This window comes from Mobula birostris, chromosome 20, assembly GCF_030028105.1.
Source record: "Mobula birostris isolate sMobBir1 chromosome 20, sMobBir1.hap1, whole genome shotgun sequence".
NCBI lineage: Eukaryota > Metazoa > Chordata > Chondrichthyes > Myliobatiformes > Myliobatidae > Mobula > Mobula birostris.
This window is the reverse complement of record NC_092389.1, coordinates 1,468,954-1,487,221: the sequence shown is the minus strand read 5'-3', so window position 1 is coordinate 1,487,221 and position 18,268 is coordinate 1,468,954. Positions and strand designations below refer to the sequence as shown.

General features: G+C 44.5%; 1 protein-coding gene across 7 annotated transcripts in view; it reads left to right on the top strand.

Moving 5' to 3' along the window:
- The window catches only part of sidt2 (SID1 transmembrane family, member 2), a 95,629-nt gene that overhangs the window by 16,795 nt on the left and 60,566 nt on the right, over nucleotides 1–18,268 (top strand). For 6 of the 7 annotated variants that reach the window (XM_072283836.1, XM_072283833.1, XM_072283837.1 and 3 more), the window contains exons 3-6: nucleotides 6,225–6,389; nucleotides 8,620–8,665; nucleotides 9,838–9,939; nucleotides 11,133–11,216. In XM_072283836.1, coding sequence (XP_072139937.1) covers nucleotides 6,225–6,389; nucleotides 8,620–8,665; nucleotides 9,838–9,939; nucleotides 11,133–11,216 — 397 coding nt within the window. The remainder of the gene's footprint in view (nucleotides 1–6,224; nucleotides 6,390–8,619; nucleotides 8,666–9,837; nucleotides 9,940–11,132; nucleotides 11,217–18,268) is intronic. The other variant, XM_072283834.1, reaches the window with a different exon arrangement.

The window sequence follows — 18,268 nt, the reverse complement described above, 5'->3', positions numbered from 1 at the left end:
CAGAACTACTTGCTCCCAAGGTAAAGAGATTAGCTAATTTACTTACTGCCTGTTATACCACCAGTGTTTTGGGCAACAATGAAGGTCCTTCATCTCTCTGTTCTTGGCTACTTCGATGTAGAAGGATTCTTCATTGCTGTATCGGTAACTAATTTGTTTGACCAGTTGGGGTTGTTCATCCTGAGCTGAACCCCTGAACCCAGAGGACCGGTGGACCACTCTTAGTCTGGCCTCTGCCCTTTGACCTATTTGACATGGGTGACCCTACCAAGAGCCAAAGCATAAAGCAAACACAGCTCTCTGGGTCATTGAGGCATGCAAGTCTCTAAGCCCTACAACAAGGTTGTGGCCCTCTTGGAGAGGGTAAAGAGATTAAGGGTCAGCTTTATTTGTCATCTGTACATCGAAGCACACAGTGAAATGCGTGGCTTGCCCCAATCCAATCAATGAGGATCGTACTGGTTAGCTCGGATGTGTGGACATGCTTTCAGCACCAACGTAGCATGCCCACGACTCACCAACCCTAACCCGTACGTCTTTGGACTGTGGGAAGAAACCGGAGCACCCGGGGAAAACCCACACAGTCCACGGGGAAGACGCACAGACTCCTTACTGGGGATGATGGGATTGAACTCTGAACCCCGACACCCTGAGCTATAATAGTGTTTGTCGCAGTACGGCACCCTCTTGCACAGAGCAATCTGGTGAAGTGGAAAGACAGGAGAGACTGGTGTCAGTCTCCTTGGTATCAAAAACAAGATCAACGTTGTAGCCAACAGTGAGATTTGGTTGCAGGACTGGCAGCTCAACACCCCAAGGTTCCATAGTTTTAGACGTGACAGGGTGGGAGGCATTGAAGGAGGAGAGGTGGCCTTTCGAGTCAGGGCAGTGCTCAAGTCAGGACAGACTGGAGAACTCAACTAGTGAGGTGTTTTGGGAGGAACTGGGAAGTAGGAAAGTTATGACCACAGTAATGGGGCTGTATTACAGACCACCCAAAAGTCTGAGGGATGTAGAGGAACAAGTTTGTAAAGCGATCACAGACTGTTGCAAGGAACACAGGTTTGTTATAGTAGGTGTTTCTAACTTTCCACATATTGACTGGGACTCCCATACTGTAAAAGGACTAGATGGGATAGAGTTTGTCAAATGTATTCAGGAAAGTTTCTTTCATTAGTATGTAGAAGTCCCTGTGAGAGAGTGTGATACTGGATCTGTTATTAGGGAATGAGACAGGGCAGGTGATGTGCATCTTGTGACCATAATGCCATTAGTTTCAAAGTAAATATGCTAAAAAGATAAGTTTGAGATTCTAAATGGGAGAAAGGCCAGTTTCGATGGTATCAGAAATGATCAGGCAAGTGGGACAGGCTGCCTAATGACAAAGGTGTAGTTGGTAAGTGAGAGGCCCTCAAAAGCGAATTTTTGAGAGTACAAAGCTTGTATGTGCCTGTCAGAATAAAAGGTAAAGATAACAGAATTAGGAAATGTTGCTTTTCAAGAGATATTGAGGCAGTGGTTTTTAAAAAAAAAAAGGAGATGCATTGCAGGTATAGGCAGGTAGGAACAAATGAGGTGCTTATGGAGTACAAGAAATTCAAGAAAATACAAGAAATCAGGAGGGCTAAAAGGAGGCATGAAGTTTCCCTGGCAGACAAGGTGAAGGAGAATCCTAGGGGATTCTACAGATATGTTGAGAACAAAAGGATTGCAAGGGACAAAATGGTCCTCTGGAAGGTCAGAATGGTAATCCATGTGTGGAGCCAAAAGAGATGGGGGAGATCGTAAATGTATTTTTTGCATCTGTATTTTCTTGGGAGACGGACACTGAGTCTACAGGTGAGGCAAAGTGGCATCAACTTCAAGGACCCTGGACAAATTACAGAGGAGGAGGAGGGATCTCATTGAAACCTTTTGAATGTTGAATGGCCTAGACAGATTAGATATGGAAAGGATGTTTCCCATGGTGGGAGAGTCTAGGACAAGAGTGCACAGCCTCAGGATAGAGGGGGTATCTATTTAAAACAGAGATGTGGAGAAATTTGTTTCGCTAGAGGGTGATGAATTTGTTACCACAGGCAGCTGTGGAGTACAGGTCGTTGGGTGTATTTAAGGCAGAGATTGATAGGTTCTTGATTGGACATGGCATCAAAGGTTACGGGGAGAAGGCCGGGGAATGGGGTTGAGGAGGGGATAAAAGGATCAGCCATGATCAAATGGTGGAGTAAATTCGATGGGCCAGATGGCCTAAATCTGCTCCTATGTCTTATGGGATCACACGGACAGTTGGCACGCAACATCCATGGTTGACCCTGACCAGTGGAGGGCCTCAGTTAATCTGCTCTACTTTTGATCTATGGTAGTTCTGTGTACTGTTCATAATAGACCAGTTAGTCTGCCCTCAGTGGTTGGGAAGATGTTGGAGCCAATTATCAAGGATGTGGTTTCAGTGTACTTGAAGGCACATGAAAAAATAGACCATAGTCAGCATGGTTTTCTCAAGGGGAGGTCTTGCCTGAGAAGTCTGTTGGAATTCTTTGAAGAGATAACAAACAGGAGAGACAAAGGAGAATCGGTTGATGTTGTGTACTTGGATTTTCAGAAAGCCTTTGACAAGGTACCACACAAGGCTGATTAACAAGCTACAAGCCCATGGTATTGCAGGGAAGATTCTGGCATGGATAAAGCAGTGGTTGATGGGCGGGAGGCAAAGAGTGGGAATAAAGGAAGCCTTTTCTGACTGGCTGCTGGTGACTAGTGATGTTCCACAGAGGTCTGTGTTGGGACAGATTCATTTTATGTTATATGTCAATGATTTGAATGATGGAATTTTTGGCTTTGTTGCAAAGTTTGCAGATGATATGAAGACGGGTGGGGGGACAGGTAGTTTTGAGGAAGTAGAGTGACCACAGAAGGACTTAGACAGATGAGGAGAATGGGCAAAGAAGTGGCAGATGGAATACAGTGTTGGGAAATGTATGGTCATGCACTTTGGCAGAAGAAATGAAAGGGTTGACTATTTTCTAAATGGAGAGAAAATACAAAAATCTGAGGAAGGAATGTGCTGAAATTGGAGAGGATTCAAAGGAGGCTTGTGAAACTGATTCTGGGATTGAATGGCTTGTCATATGAAGAGCATTGATGGCTCTGGGCCTGTGTTCACTAGAATTCTGAGGAATGAGGGGTGACCTCATTGAAACCTTTCGAATGGTGAAAGGCCTTGATAGAGTGGATGTGGAGAGGATGTTTCCTATGGTGGGAGAGTCTAAGACCAGAGGACGCAGCCTCAGAATAGAGTGGTGTCCTTTTAGAACAGAGATGAAGAGGAATTTCTTTAGCCAGAGAGTAGTGAATCTGTGGAATTCTTTGCCGCAGGAAGCTGTGGAGGCCAAGTCTTTATGTATATTTAAGGCAGATTCTTGACTCATCGGGGCATGAAGGGATATAAGGGGAAGACAGGAGACTGGGGCTGAGAGGAAAATTGGATCAGCCATGCTGAAATAGTGCAGATTTGATGGGCCGAATGGCCTGATTCTGCTCCTATATCTTATGGTTTTATAATACCTTGAGGCACTGAGACCTTTCGAGTGCTTTCCAAGAAGCAGAGGAGAGATTTGTGTTGGAGATGAGCAAGACTTTAGAAAAGTGGCAAAGCAGGAAACAGAGAGGGTTGAGACCTTTAAAGGAAGAGGAAATGACATCAACGCTGAACGGTTCAGGAAAGTTGAGAATGGGAAAATTGTTCCACCGTTCCAATGGTTAAGAGACGAAATTTGAACAAAGAGCCAGATTTGGATCCCTGATCACGGTGGGTTGTGATAGATAAGGTTCAGATGTTTGCATTAAGTTGTGATTAGGGTTCTTAACGAGGCATTGCCTTTTGAAGATGTCCTCAGTGGTGGCGAGGTGAGTGCCAATGACTCAGGGTTTCTTTTCCTGAGGTACTTTCTAACTCACTGGTTATTTTCAACATTCTCTTACTTCAGTTTTCCAACAGCACGTTCTACAGCTCACAATTCCAGCATTCCCTCCTCCTCCCCACTTAAACTTTCTCAGTGCTGATGTGAGGTCACTGCCTGCCAGTAGTCTATATATGGAACCAACAGCCAAAGGGAAAGGTTGAGCGAGCTATTTCTTCTCTTTGGAGAGAAGATGCAGAGCTATGTTGGAGGGAAGTATTTGATTACTCTAACAATCAACCTAACCCTGAGAGTGGGTTAAAATGTTGACACAACAACATGAGTCAAAGGGCTTGTACTGTTCTATGTAATGGATGGACTAACTCTGTAATGGGTCCTTCCTTCCCCTTTGAATTTAGCTGAACCAATTTGGTAGGAATTGCTTGGCTCCTGACCTTGCTGGTAGCAGTGTGCTGCTGATCTGTCCAGGCGGCAGACAAATGCTTTATCACTTGAACTTTATTAGGCCTGTCAGGAGTACAAATGCAAGTCACCAACCTTTGCAGTGAAGCTCTGTAAGGAATGATTCTGACCTCGTCATAGTCATACTTTATTGATCCTGGGGGAAATTGGTTTTCGTTACAGTTGCTCCATAAATAATAAATAGTAATAGAACCATAAATAGTTAAATAGTAATATGTAAATTATGCCAGTAAATTATGAAATAAATCCAGGACCAGCCTATTGGCTCAGGGTGTCTGACCCTCCAAGGGAGGAGTTGTAAAGTTTGATGGCCAACCTCATTTTATAGACAAAAGCTGTTTCAATAGTCCACTGAGCAAATATGCGGCTGTTCAGAGTCCAGTTCTTGCCTCCAAACCTGAGAGAGAGAATTGTAAAAAAAAAATAAATCATCTGGTGCAGATCCAAGTTTCTGAGAAACTTCACTCTGTCTTGTTATCAGGCCAAGTGCATATTCCTCTGTTACCTTCCTCGCTCCTGTTTACCTGGCTGCCATTGATTTATTATTGTCACATCAGACTAGATGGGCTGACGGGCCTGCTTCTGTGCTGTAGTGGTTTATGACAGATTTGGGAGGGGTATAGAGGACTACGGTCTAGCTGTGGGCCGATGGGACTAGGCAGAATAGCAGTTCAGCATGAACTAGATGGGCTGAAGGGCCTATTTCTGTGTTGTACTGCAATACAGTGAAATCTTTGTTTTGCCTGCCATCTATACAAATCGTTCAAAGCATCTGTGCATTAAAGAGGAAAGCAATAACAATGTAGAATATAATGTTATGGTTACAGAGAGTGCAGTACAGGTAGTCATAAGGTGCAAGAGCCATGACAAGGTAGATTCACAGATCAAGAGTTATCTTTATTGTACAAGAGGTCTTACAACAGTGGAGTGGAAGCTGTCCTTGAGCCTCCTGTTATGTTTTCAAGCTTTTGTACCTTCTGCCCAATGGAAGTGAAGAAATCAGAGTGTCTTTGATTACATTGGCTACTTTCCCGAGGCAGCAGGAAGCGTAGACCGAGTCAGCGGAGGAGTAGCTGGTTTTCATGAATGTCCAGCCATGTCCACAGTCTCTTGCGGTCTTGGGCAGAGCAGTTGTCATAATTCCTTTGTAGAGAACCTTCTCCAGAGTTCCTAATTGGATCTAGTACTGGGTTTTATCTCTGCCATGTTGTCTCTCAGTCGAGACACTAGATCATTAGATTTAAAAAGGGAGATGTGGGGACACAGGGTTTAACAATAGCCTGTTAGCTTTTTCCTGATTATGGTCTGTTAATGGTGCTGGGCTCATTTGTGATATTCACAAGATTGAGGAGCTTGCTGGCATTCTTTGCATGAGCAAACAGCTGAAGGGCAGGGTGGGAGCTTCTCTCAGTGTGTTTAGGAAGGAACAAGTGATGTCGAGCTAATTATTTTCTAATTGGATGATTCTCTCTCCAATATTTCTACTGCAGTACCCACACTGTACCCACACTGTTTGCTCCAGCTGTTAATGCTTTATTAGAGATAAGCTGTACTTATCACATGTACATGGAAATATACAGTGAAATGTGTTGTTTGAGTCAAGGACCAGCAGAGTTCGAGAATGTGCTGGGGCCAGTCCAAAGGGGTCGCTAAGCTTCCGACAACAGCTCACTCACCCTAACCTGTACACTTTTGGAGTGTGGGAGGGAACTGGAGCACCTGGAGGAAGCCCACGGTCATGGGGACAGCGTGCAGTGGGGACTGAACCCAGCTTGCTGGTGTTGTTGTCACGCTGCCATGCACGATGGAAGTGTAACGTAATCTGCCTGTACCTCTCCACAGGTATCAGAGGAAATACATCTATCAGGATGTGAGTCGCACACTTTGTCAGCCAGAAGTTAAAAGTGAATCGAAGATGCAGTATTTCTATGTGGATGTCTCAACACTGTCGGAAAAGAACGCCTCGGTCCAACTCTACGTGAAACGCATCCAGCACTTTGTCCTAAGGTGGGTGATAATGATTCAGCATTATTGCCTATGCTTCAAGGAAGGTTTAGAGCTCCTGTTATCTTCCTGTGTTCTCCAGGCACAATACTGCTTCATCAATTGTGGATAAGTATAGTTTGCTTGGTTAAGTATTGTGGTTTTGCCTTTGATGTACAGAAGGAAAACATTTTGGGTCAATGACCCTGTCCTCGGTCACAACCTGTACCACTCTTTGTTTCGAGCACCCTGTCTAGTTTAGATTTCTAACATCTGTGCTTTTCTGATTTCCCATTTGACCTGCACTCGTGCAGCTATTGTATATCTGTGCTGAGAGTTCCTCAGAACGTGGCTATCTGTTTATTGTTAAGAGTCCAGCAGCATAGAAACAGGCCACTTGGCCCGTCCCATCCATGCTGTATCTATACTAGCCCCACTCATGGCCTTCATGCCTTGGATTTATAAATAGAGTGCTTGTCTAGACACACGGTAAACTTACCTTCTCAGCCCGCAATCACTCTCTCGTACCTTGTCTATATCCTTCATTAACTTGTCTCTTGGAGCAGAGGTGTAATTTGTGTGGTTCTTTGTACTTTTGTGTGGAAGATGGGGTGAATTAGTCTAGCTCCTCTCATTTGAATTTTTATTTATTTAAAGATGCAGCATGGTAACAGGCCCTTCTGACCTAATGATCTGCACTGCCAAATTAGACCCATGTGACTTGCTTTGAAATGTGGGAGGAAACCAGAGCACCCTGAGGAAATCAATGTGGTCACGGGGAGAATGTATATACACATATAGCAACAGAATTGAGCTGGCACTGTAGTAGCTACACTACCTCCTAACTCAAAGTGTAAAGTAAATTTATTATCAAAATACATATGTGTCACCATATGCAACTGTGAGATTCATTTTCTTATGGGCATTCTCAACAATCTTTAGAATAGTAACTATAACAGAATCAATGAACGACTGCCAAACTAGGGCTTCAACCAGAGGGCAGAAGGCAACAAGCTGTGCAAATGCAAAAAGAAGAAACTGTAATATAAATAAGCAGTAAATATCGAGAACATGATAAAGAGCCTTGAAAGTGAGTCAATAGATTGTGGGAACATGATGGGGCAAGTGAAGTTATCCCATTTGGTTCAGGAGCCTGATGGTTGAGGGGTAATAACTGTTTCTGAACCTGGTGGTGTGAGTCCCAAGGCTCCTGTACCTCCTTCCTGATGGCAGCAGCAAGAAGAGAGCACGTCCTGGGTGGTGGGGTCCCTGATAATAGTTGCAGCTTTCCTGCGACAGTGTTTCATGTAGATGTGCTGAATGGTGGAGAAGGCTTTACCCATAGTTCAACTTGCATATACAGTTAAGATCTCTATCTAGTTAGCCACTCATGGAATCAATAAACAGAATCAGAATCCTTTATTATCACCAAGTATGTGGACACATACAGGGAATTTGATGCCGGTTTCTCTGAGCTCTTGCTGTACAGAATCAAAAAGCAAACAAAACAATAGTGCAAGTAATCGTGAACTATATACAATGAGGTATACCTGTGTATGTACAGGTGGACTTGGTTTATAATAGACTAAAATTCAAGTGTTCATAAGACTGATGGCATACGGAAAGAAACTGTTCTTGTACCTATTTGTCCTGGCATTCAGTGGTCTAAAGCGTCTACCAGAAAGAAGGAGTTGGAGCAGTATAATATTTTGACCAGCAAAGGTGCTGACAGCCTCCACTATTTGATCTATTTCACACCCTGCATTTGGCAATTTACGAGAGATCGACTCATGATTGCCCTGTGTTCTTGATTCACTGTTTACCTTCTACGTGGCTACACCCACAGAGTGAATAAGTAAACTATTAAATTTCATAGAACAGCCAGAGATTGTGAAGTTCTAATTGCACATTAATCACCTGTGGGCAGTATGGTAACAATTAACCGAGCTAGTGACTGGGTTCAATTCTGCAGCTGTCTAAGGAGTTTGCACTCTCCCCATGACCACATGGGTTTTCTCCAGGTGCTCCAGTTTCCACCCGCATTCCAAAGACGTACACGATAGCGTTAGTAAGTTGCACGCATACTGTGTTGCCACTGGAAGCACAGTGACATTTACAGGCTGCCCCCAGCACATCCTCGGACTGTGTTGGTCACTGATGCAATGTTGCGTTTCACTCTGTTTCAATATACGTGTGACAAATAAAGCTAATCTTTAAAATCTGTCATTTTACATTTTTTTTATTTATCAAACAGAACTGCCGAACCGTTCAGATTTAATGCAACGCCTTCTCAACCTCAGGTAAGGACAGACGTTTAACATTTTAAGGAGCTGTACTGAGAAGCTTTCAAAGGGAATTTCCCCTCTGTTCTCGCCTTTGAGCATGTGACGTGTAGACATCTTCCCTGCCCACCATGAGCAAAGCCTCCAGAATTTTGGTTGTATTGACATCTGCAGAACAGAATGTCGGGTGAATACACCAGCACCCATGTTCAGCACTAATGACTCAGCTAGCGTTTCCCCTCAGGAAAGGGGCAAAATAAGGAACCAGGTGATGGTGCGTGGGAGTGAAATGGGGAACTGAACCCCATTTCTTAATATTGTCTGAGAAGAGCTTGAGAGGGTCACGGCCTCCTGTGAAGAATGGAATAGAGTCCTTACAGGAAGTGGAACATAGAACAGAAAAAGGCTCTTCGGCCCACCACGGTGCCAAGCTAACTAACCCATCTGCTCTATATCCCTCCATTCCCTGCTGCTCAGAGCCCTCCATTTTACTTTCATCCACTGTGAGTCTCTTAAATGACCCTAATGTATCTACCTCTACTACCAACCCTGGAAATGTGTTCCAGGTACCCAGCACGCTGCATTTTTTTTTTAAAAGTACCTCTGACACTCTGCACTCACCCACCTTCCTTCAATCACTTTAAGATTAAGCGGCCTACAGTATATTTGGCCATTTCCACCCTGTCCTCGCTATCAAGTCACCTTTCATCCTCCTTTGCTCCAATGAGTAAAGCCTTAGTTTACTCAACCTTTCCTTATCAGGCATGCTGTCTAATCCAGGCAGCATCCTGGATTAAATCTCCTCTGCACCTTCTCCAAAGCTTCCACATCCTTCCTATAATGAGGCGACCCAAATTGAACAGTTGCGTAGCAGTTAGCATGACACTATTGCAGCTCGGGGCGTTGGAGTTCGGAGTTCAGTTCTACTGTCCTGCCCGTGGAATGTGTGGGCTTCCTTTGAGTGCTCCAATCAACTGTTTATTCCCCTCCATTGATGCTGCCTGACCTGCTGAGTTCCTCCAGCATTTTGTGTGTGTGTGTGTTACTCAAGACTTCCAGCATCTGCAGAATCTCTTGCGTCTCATCCTCTATAATGTGTGCTTGCTAATGTCTGTAAAATGATGTACCTGAGGTTGAAAAGTCTCGGTAGTTTATGATGTCTTCATTGTTTTCCTGTTGTCCCTCCTCAGTACTTCAGATACAAGTTCTCCGATGGAGAAGAGTCTGTAATAGTTAAAGTGAGCTCGGATTCTGCATTTCCTTGTTCTGTGGTCTCAATTCAGGATGTCCTGGTAAGTGAGGAACATCGGCTTGGGAGGTCCATGTGAGCGTTGTATGTTTGGCATGGAACTGCAGCAATTTAGACATTTTGTCAACCGTGCTGAGGAAATTTAGCAAGTAAGTGAGTTAGTAGCCATGATAATTGTTCCAAGAGAGTTAACAGTCAAACATGAAGCAGAGAATAGATTGATGGTGATCTGAAGCAAAAAACCCTTCATCAGCCTCACTGTTTCAGTCCTTGCATGATCCTGTGCTCCCAAAGCTAGTTTGCACACCTACTCCAGAGCAATCTCTGTTCCTTTCCAATACCAATGAATGAGAGAGAAGGATAAACATTGCAGGTTTTGTGCAAGGAATTGTTCAGAAACCTGATTTTACATTTTGCCGATCTCCCAGTTATTTCTTTGTGTGTCCAACCGTCTCCACACTTGGAGTGTTGAACTATTCCAAGGTGTGGAGAATTTTGCATAAAATCAGTCAGGAGAGAGCAGGATCCTGGATTGTTTGGATTCTCTGCATTATGTTAATGTATAGTGTCACACCATAAAGTATAAGGGCAGAATGAGGCCATTTCAGCCTATCGAATCTGCTCTGTCTTTCAATCATGGCTGATTTATTATCCCTCTCAACCCCATTTTCCTGCCTTCTTCCTGTAACTTTTGACACTCTGACTATTCAAGAACCCATTAAACTCAATTTTAAATATACCCAATGGCTTGTCCTCCACAACCATCTATGACATTCACCATCCTCTGCTAAAGAAATTCCTCTTCATCTCTGTTCTAAACGAGCATCCCTCTATTCTGAGGCTGAGCCATCCTTAGATAAGGGGCCTGATGGGTGTTGTCTTTCAGCAAAGCTCAGTGCCACCATGTTGATGGTGGTGCCTTTAGCAAACATTTTGAACAGTAGGTAGTGCTGCGGTCTGGTCCCTCAGCTCCAGGGACGGAGCCTCCTGTGAAGTTTGTATATTCTCCCTGTGACAATGTGGGTTTCCTTCAGTTCTCCTCATGTCTCAAAGATGTGTTGGTAGGTTAACCGATTACTCTAAATTTCCCCTTGTAGATGGGGCAACACAGCAACATCTTGTGCTGTACTGTTTTATGTTCATAGTTAATAGTCAGGAGTTGTGGACCTTCATTTAAAAGCTTGAACTGATCTGCAGTGTGAGCTTGTTTACTGATGCTACTTGTATTTCTTCCAGTGCCCTGTCAATGATTTGGACAACAATGTTGCATTTAGTGGTACCTATCAAACTATGACAAAGAAAGCAGCCATTACTGTACAGGTAAGCAGCACTGCAGTGCTCTGTCCAGTGTGTACTGAGAACCAATGTGCTTGACTTCTGTCAGTGTCTGCTTCACCGTGGCTCAGTTGGTAGTTGGTAGAAGGTTGTGAAAAGAAACATGGCATTTGTCTCTGAGTTCCAGCTCTAAATCCTGAGGCACTATGCAGTATCAGGAGAGCCATCTGAGGAATGAGTTGTTGGATCATAAGATCATAAGACATAGGAGCAAAATTAGACCATTTGGCCCATCGTGTCAGCTCTGTATTTCTATCATTTATTATCCCTCTCAACCCCATTCTCCTGCCTTCTCCCTGTAACCTTTGGCACCCTGATTAATCAAGAACCTATCAACCCCCACTTTAAAAATACCCAATGATTTCACCGCCACAGCCATCTGTGGCAATGAATTCCACAGATTCACCACCCTCTGGCTAAAGAAGTTCCTCCCCCTCTTCATTCTAAATAGATGTTCTATTCTGAGGCTGTGCTCTCTGGTCCTAGACTCCCCCACTATAGGAAACATCATCTCCACATCCACTCTATCTAGGCCTTTCAATATTTGAAAGTTTTCAATGAGATCCCCCCCCCTCATTTTTCTAAACTCCAGTGGGTACAGGCCCAACATCATCAAATGCTCCCCGTACGTTAACCCTTTCATTCCTGGGATCATTCTTGTGAACCTCCTCTGGATCCGCTCCAATGGCAGCACATCCTTTCTTAATATGGGGCCCAAAACAGGTCACACTACTCTTTGGTGCAGTCTAACCAGTGCTTTATAAAGCCTCAGCATTACATGCTTGATTTTATATTCTAGTTCTCTCGAAATGAATGCTAGAGTTATTGTTTATCACCAGGACAGATTTTATTTTTGAAATTCCATCTCTGCATTTTAATGTGCAATGGAGGAGCAAGCCAGACAATTTCACTAAAAGTCAGAAGTCAAAGTTCAAAAGTCAAGAAGTTATGTTGCAGCTTTATAAAACTCTGGTTAGGCCGCATCTGGAGTATTGCGTACGGTTCTGGTTGCCTCACTATCTGAACAATGTCAAGGCTTTGAAGAGGGTGCAGATGAGGTTTACCAGGATACTGCCTGGATGTGCTATCACGTGAGGTTGGACAAACTTGGGTTGTTTTCTCTGGAGTGGCAGGGACTGAGGGGAGATCTGATGGAGGTTTATAGGATTAGGAGAGGCATAGATAGAGTAGACAGGCAGTATCTTTTTCCCAGGGTTGAAATGGCTGATACCAGAGGGTGTGCATTTAGGGTGAGAGGGGATAATTTCAAAGAAGATGCTGGGGATAAGTTTTTTTCCACAGAGACTGATGGGTGCCTGGGGTGGTGGTAGAGGCAGGTATATTATTAGGCTTTGAAGAGACCTTTAGATAGGCACAAGAATGTGAGGAAAATGGAAGGATATGGGCATTGTGTAGGCATGTCCTATGTTCTAAAACTTTGGTCACTCATGTCAACAGCTCTATTCTATACACAGGTACCTGACAGAGCTCAACAGTGGATAGGCACAATCCTTTCTTTCCCATTGATAATTAATTTTCTTACTGCCTGCTGAGCTGGACATGAATGATCCCATGACACCAGTGTAGAAAGAGCAGGGAAGTTTCCCAGTTTCCAACCAGGACATTGCTTTCTCAATCAGCACTATCAAAAGAACTGGATGTTCCTTCATTTGTTGTGAGTGGCATCTTCCTGTGTATAAATTGTGTGTGGGCTTCATCTAAAGAATAAAGTTGTGTAGATATGAAAGCTGCAGTTCACTGGATAAGGTGTTATGTGGGTCCAGTTTTGGTTGTTTATTTCCCCATCACATACAGAAGTGTTGATCTTCACCTTCGGCTATTGGCATTGACCACCGACTTACCTCTTGGCATTCAAAACCATTGATATCTGATTTATTGTTTTACCCCTCCTGTGCCTTAGACCATTAGACACAGAGCCCATCGAGAATGTTCCGCCATTCAATCGTGGCTGACTTATTATCCCTCTCAACCTCATTCTCCTGCCTGCTTCCTGTAACTTTTGATGTCCTGACTAATCAAGAACCTATCGACCTCTGCTTCAAATATACTCAATGACTTGGCTTCCACAACAGTGTCTCACCACCCTCTGGCAAAAGAAATTCCTCCTCATCTCTTCTAAAACGACGTCCTTCTACTCTGAGGTTGTGCCCTCTGTCCTAGACCCCCCCACTAATGGAAACATCCTCTCCACGTCCAGTTTATCTAGGCCTCTTAATATTCGGTACTGGCAATGAATATTGCAATATTGTTGGATTGTGTCCAAGTCGTCCTCTGTGGGACCCTGGGTTCTGCAGTGTAATCCTATTTGTTTGGTCTTGATTGAAAGGCGTAGAGGTAAACATTGCCAAAAATGGTGTCAAAATTTGCTGTCAATCTCTCTGTTCTGAAATAACTATCAGAATCAGGTTTATTATCACCAGCATGTGTTGTGAAATTTGTTAACTTAGCAGCAGCAGTTCAATGCAATATAGAAAGTATAAAAATAAACAAGTAAATCAATTACAGTAAGTGTATATATGTATATTAAATAGATTAAAAATAATGCAAAAACTGAAGTAAAAAAAAATATATATTTTTTAAAAAAAAAAGTGAGGTAGTGTCCAAGGGTTCAATGTCCATTTAGAAATCGGATGGCAGAGGGGAAGAAGCTGTTCCTGAATCGCTGAGTGTGTGCCTTCAGGCTTCTGTACCTCCTACCTGATGGTAACAATGAGAAAAGGGCATTCCCTGGGTGCTGGAGATCCTTAATAATGGACGCTGCCTTTCTGAGACACCACTCCCTAAAGATGTCCTGGGTACTTTGTAGGCTAGTACCCAAGATGGAGCTGACTAGATTTACAACCTTCTGCAGCTCCTTTCGGTCCTGTGCTGTAGCCCCTCCATACCAGACAGTGATACAGCCTGTCAGAATGCCCTCCACGATACATCTATAGAAGTTTTCGCGTGATTTAGGTGACAAACCAAATCTATTCAAACTCCTAATGAAGTATAGCTGCTGTCTTGCAGAGATTCTGTCAAAAGATTTCTCAGTACTTGATGAAAAGGAAGGTAGAGATAACAACAGACTTTTATAACCTGAACCTTGTAGAAGGTGGAAAGGCTCTGGTGAGTGTTAAAATGTCTGGCTTGGTTGAATTGCTGGTCAGTGGTGACCCCTGGAGTAATGGGTTCAGGCTTGTGTATGTCAAGAGGAGATGATCGGACTCTCTCTTGTTGGGGATGGTTGTGTGGGGTGAATGCTCCTTCCAGTTTATCAGCTCAAACTAATACAAGGCAGCAGATGTTCAACTCAGCAGCTGAATTCAACAGATAAGCTCCACAGTCCTCCACATTGCAACAGAATCCTCAGACTCAGAATCACGTTTATTATCACTGACATATGTTGTGAAAATCGTTGTTTTGTGGCAGCAGTGCAGTCCCTCGTACGTTGAGCAGTCCGTCCTCCCATTGCGACACCTGAAGAAGTCAGACTTGAGCTGATCCTTCACTGGTGTCTGAGAAGCTCTGTTAATTATGTCAAGGCAGACTGCTTTTTGACGTCCATTTCTACCATTGTAAATGTTCACAACTTCCACCACTGATGTCTCAATGCACCTTCCAAACACACACTCCACCACCTAGTAGGCCAAGGAGAGCAGTCACATGGGACATCAGGCTTACATCACTGGTGATCAACTAGAGCTCAAGAAAAGCAGCTACAATCTGTGCAAAGCTATCAAGACTGCGAAACAACAATACAGGGACAAGACTGAGTCAAGATTCATAACGACTAGCACACGTGACTTGTGGTGAGGACTGCATACCATCTCAGACTTCAAAGTCAAACGTCGTGGTGCTGCCAACATCACAACCTCTCTCCCAGATGAACTCAATCGCTTTTACGCTCGTTTCGATGTCGCTAACTCTGAGCCTCCGAGGAAACCCACCGCCACAACCTACAACCGGTCATCTCTGAGGCTGAGGTACTCAGATGTTTCCAACGGGTGGACAGTCGCTAGGCTGCGGGACCGGACAGCATCCCAGGGCGAGTACTCAGGATGTGCACAGCACAACTGGCAGGTGTGTTTACAGACATTTTTAATCTCTTCCTCTCCCAGTGTAAAGTGCCCTCCTACTTCAAACATCCACCATTGTCCTTGTACCAAAAAAGGCCAAGGTAACATGTCAAGACCAAGGCGTCCTGTCACACTCACCTCAATAATAAGCAAATGCTTTGAGAGGCTGGTCAAGGACTACATCTGCGGCTTGCTACCATCCAAACTGGACCCCCTACAATTCACCTACTGATACAACCGATCTACTGACCGATCGACAGCCACTGCTCTACTTACCATCTTTACACATCTGGAGAAGAAGGATGCTTACGTGAGAATGCTGTTCTTGGACTACAGTTCAGCATTCAACACCATAATTCCATCCAGGCTTGTCCAGAAGCTCAGAGACCTCGGCCTTCACCCTGCCTGGATCCTGGACTTCCTGTCAGATCGCCGGCAGGTGGTAAGAGTGGGCTCCCTCACCTCTGCCCCTCTGACTCTCAACACAGGAGCCCCTCAGGGCTGTGTCCGAAGCCCCCTCCTTTTCTTTCTGTCCACCCACGACTGTGTCACCACCCTCAGCTCTAATCTGCTAATTAAATTTGCGGACGATACTATATTGATTGGCCTCATCTCAAATTATAATGAGGTGGCCTACAGGGAAGAAGTCATCTCTCTGACACAGTGGTGTCAAGAAAACAACCTCTCCCTCAATGCCACAAAAACAAAGGAGCTGGTTGTGGATTACAGGAGGAATGGAGACGGGCTAACCCCTATTGACATCAATGGATCTGGGGTTGAGAGGGGGAACAGCTTTAAGTCCTCGACATAAACATCACCGAGGACCTCATGTGGTCTGTGCACACCAGCAGTGTGGTGAAAAAGACACAACAGCACCTCTTTCACCTCAGACGGTTGAGGAAGTTGGGTATGGGCCCCCAAATCCTTAAAAACTTTCGACAGGGTCACAATTGAGAGCATCCTGACTGGCTGCACACTGCCTGGTATGGGAACTGTACCTCCTTTAATCGCAGGACTCTGTAGAGAGTGGTGCAGACAGCCCAGCGCATCTGTAGTTGTGAAATTCCCATGATTCAGGACATTTACAAAGACAGGTGTGTAAAAAGGGCCCGTAGGATCATTGGGGACCCAAGTCTCCCCAACCACAATCTATTCCAGCTGCTACCATCTGGGAAGCAGTACTGCAGCATAAAAGCCAGGACCACCAGGCTCCGGGACAGCTTCTTCCACCAGGCCATCAGACTGATGAACTTATGCTGATTTGAGTGTACTCTATATTACACTGCCTGTTCTATTTATTATAAATTACTGTGATTGCACATTCACATGGAGATGTAATGAAAAGATTTTTACTCATGTATGTGAAGGATATAAGAAATAAAGTCAATTTAATAATTGTACATGAGTGCAAACTATTGGTGTGTGTATATATATATATATATATATATATATATATATATACACACACACACACACACACACACACACACACACACACACACACACACACAGCTGGTTGTATGTACGTGTGTGGGCACGTGGCCAAGTAGTTACGGCCATTGGACTAGTGACCTGAAGGTCATGAGTTCGAGCCCCAGCTGAGGGAGCGTGTTGTGTCCTTGAGCAAGACACTTAGTCACACATTGCTCTGCGACGACACTGGTGCCAAGCTGTATGGGTCCTAATGCCCTTCCCTTGGACAACATCGGTGTCGTGGAGAGGGTCTTCCATACAACCTTGCCCAGGCCTGTGAAGACTTCCAGGCGCAGATCCATGGTCTCGCAAGATGGACACGGACACACACACACACACACACACACACACACACACACACACACTCTCCCTCTCTCTCTCCTCTCCGAGGGTCGACTTGGAATTTTCCTCGTGGTAGTTCCTCATTCGGATTTCGGGAGACTTAAGACTTTCCTCTGGGGCAGAGTAGAGTAAAGGTGGGCTTCCTTCCCCCACCTCCTCCCTCAGCGAGGGGCTTAGACTGGAGGTGTTTGCTAATCAGCTGGGGAAGGGGATATATTGAGTACTTTATACTTTATTGTCGCTAAACAATTGATACTAGAACGTACAATCATCACAGCGATATTTGATTCTGTGCTTCCTGCTCCCTGGATTACAAATCTATAGTAAATAGTAAAAATTTAAATTATAAATCATAAATAGAAAATCGAAAAGGGAAAGTAAGGTAGTGCAAAAAAACCGAGAGACAGGTCCGGATATTTGGAGGGTACGGCCCAGATCCGGGTCAGGATCCGTTCAGCAGTCTTATCACAGTTGGAAAGAAGCTGTTCCCAAATCTGGCCGTACGAGTCTTCAAGCTCCTGAGCCTTCTCCCGGAGGGAAGAGGGACGAAAAGTGTGCTGGCTGGGTGGGTTGTGTCCTTGATTATCCCGGCAGCACTGCTCCGACAGCGTGCGGTGTAAAGTGAGTCCAAGGATGGAAGATTGGTTTGTGTGATGTGCTGCACCGTGTTCACGATCTTCTGCAGCTTCTTCCGGTCTTGGACAGGACAACTTCCATACCAGGTTGTGATGCACCCTAAAAGAATGCTTTCTACGGTACATCTATAAAAATTAGTGAGGGTTTTAGGGGACAGGCCAAATTTCTTTAGTTTCTCAGGAAGTAAAGGCGCTGGTGGGCCTTCTTGGCAGTGAACTCTGCTTGGTTGGACCAAGTCATTTGTGATTGACCCCGAGGAACTTAAATCTTTTGACCTGTTCCACTTGCGCACCACCGATGTAAATTGGGTCGTGCAGTCCACTACTCCTGAAGTCAACAACCAATTCCTTCGTCTTGCTGACGTTGAGGGATAGGTTATTGTCTTCGCACCATGTCACCAGGTTCTTAATTTCCTCTCTGTACTCAAACTCATCATTACCCGAGATACGGCCTACAATTGTTGTGGCATCAGCAAACTTATACATTGAGAGAGAGGAGAAGAAAGGATGG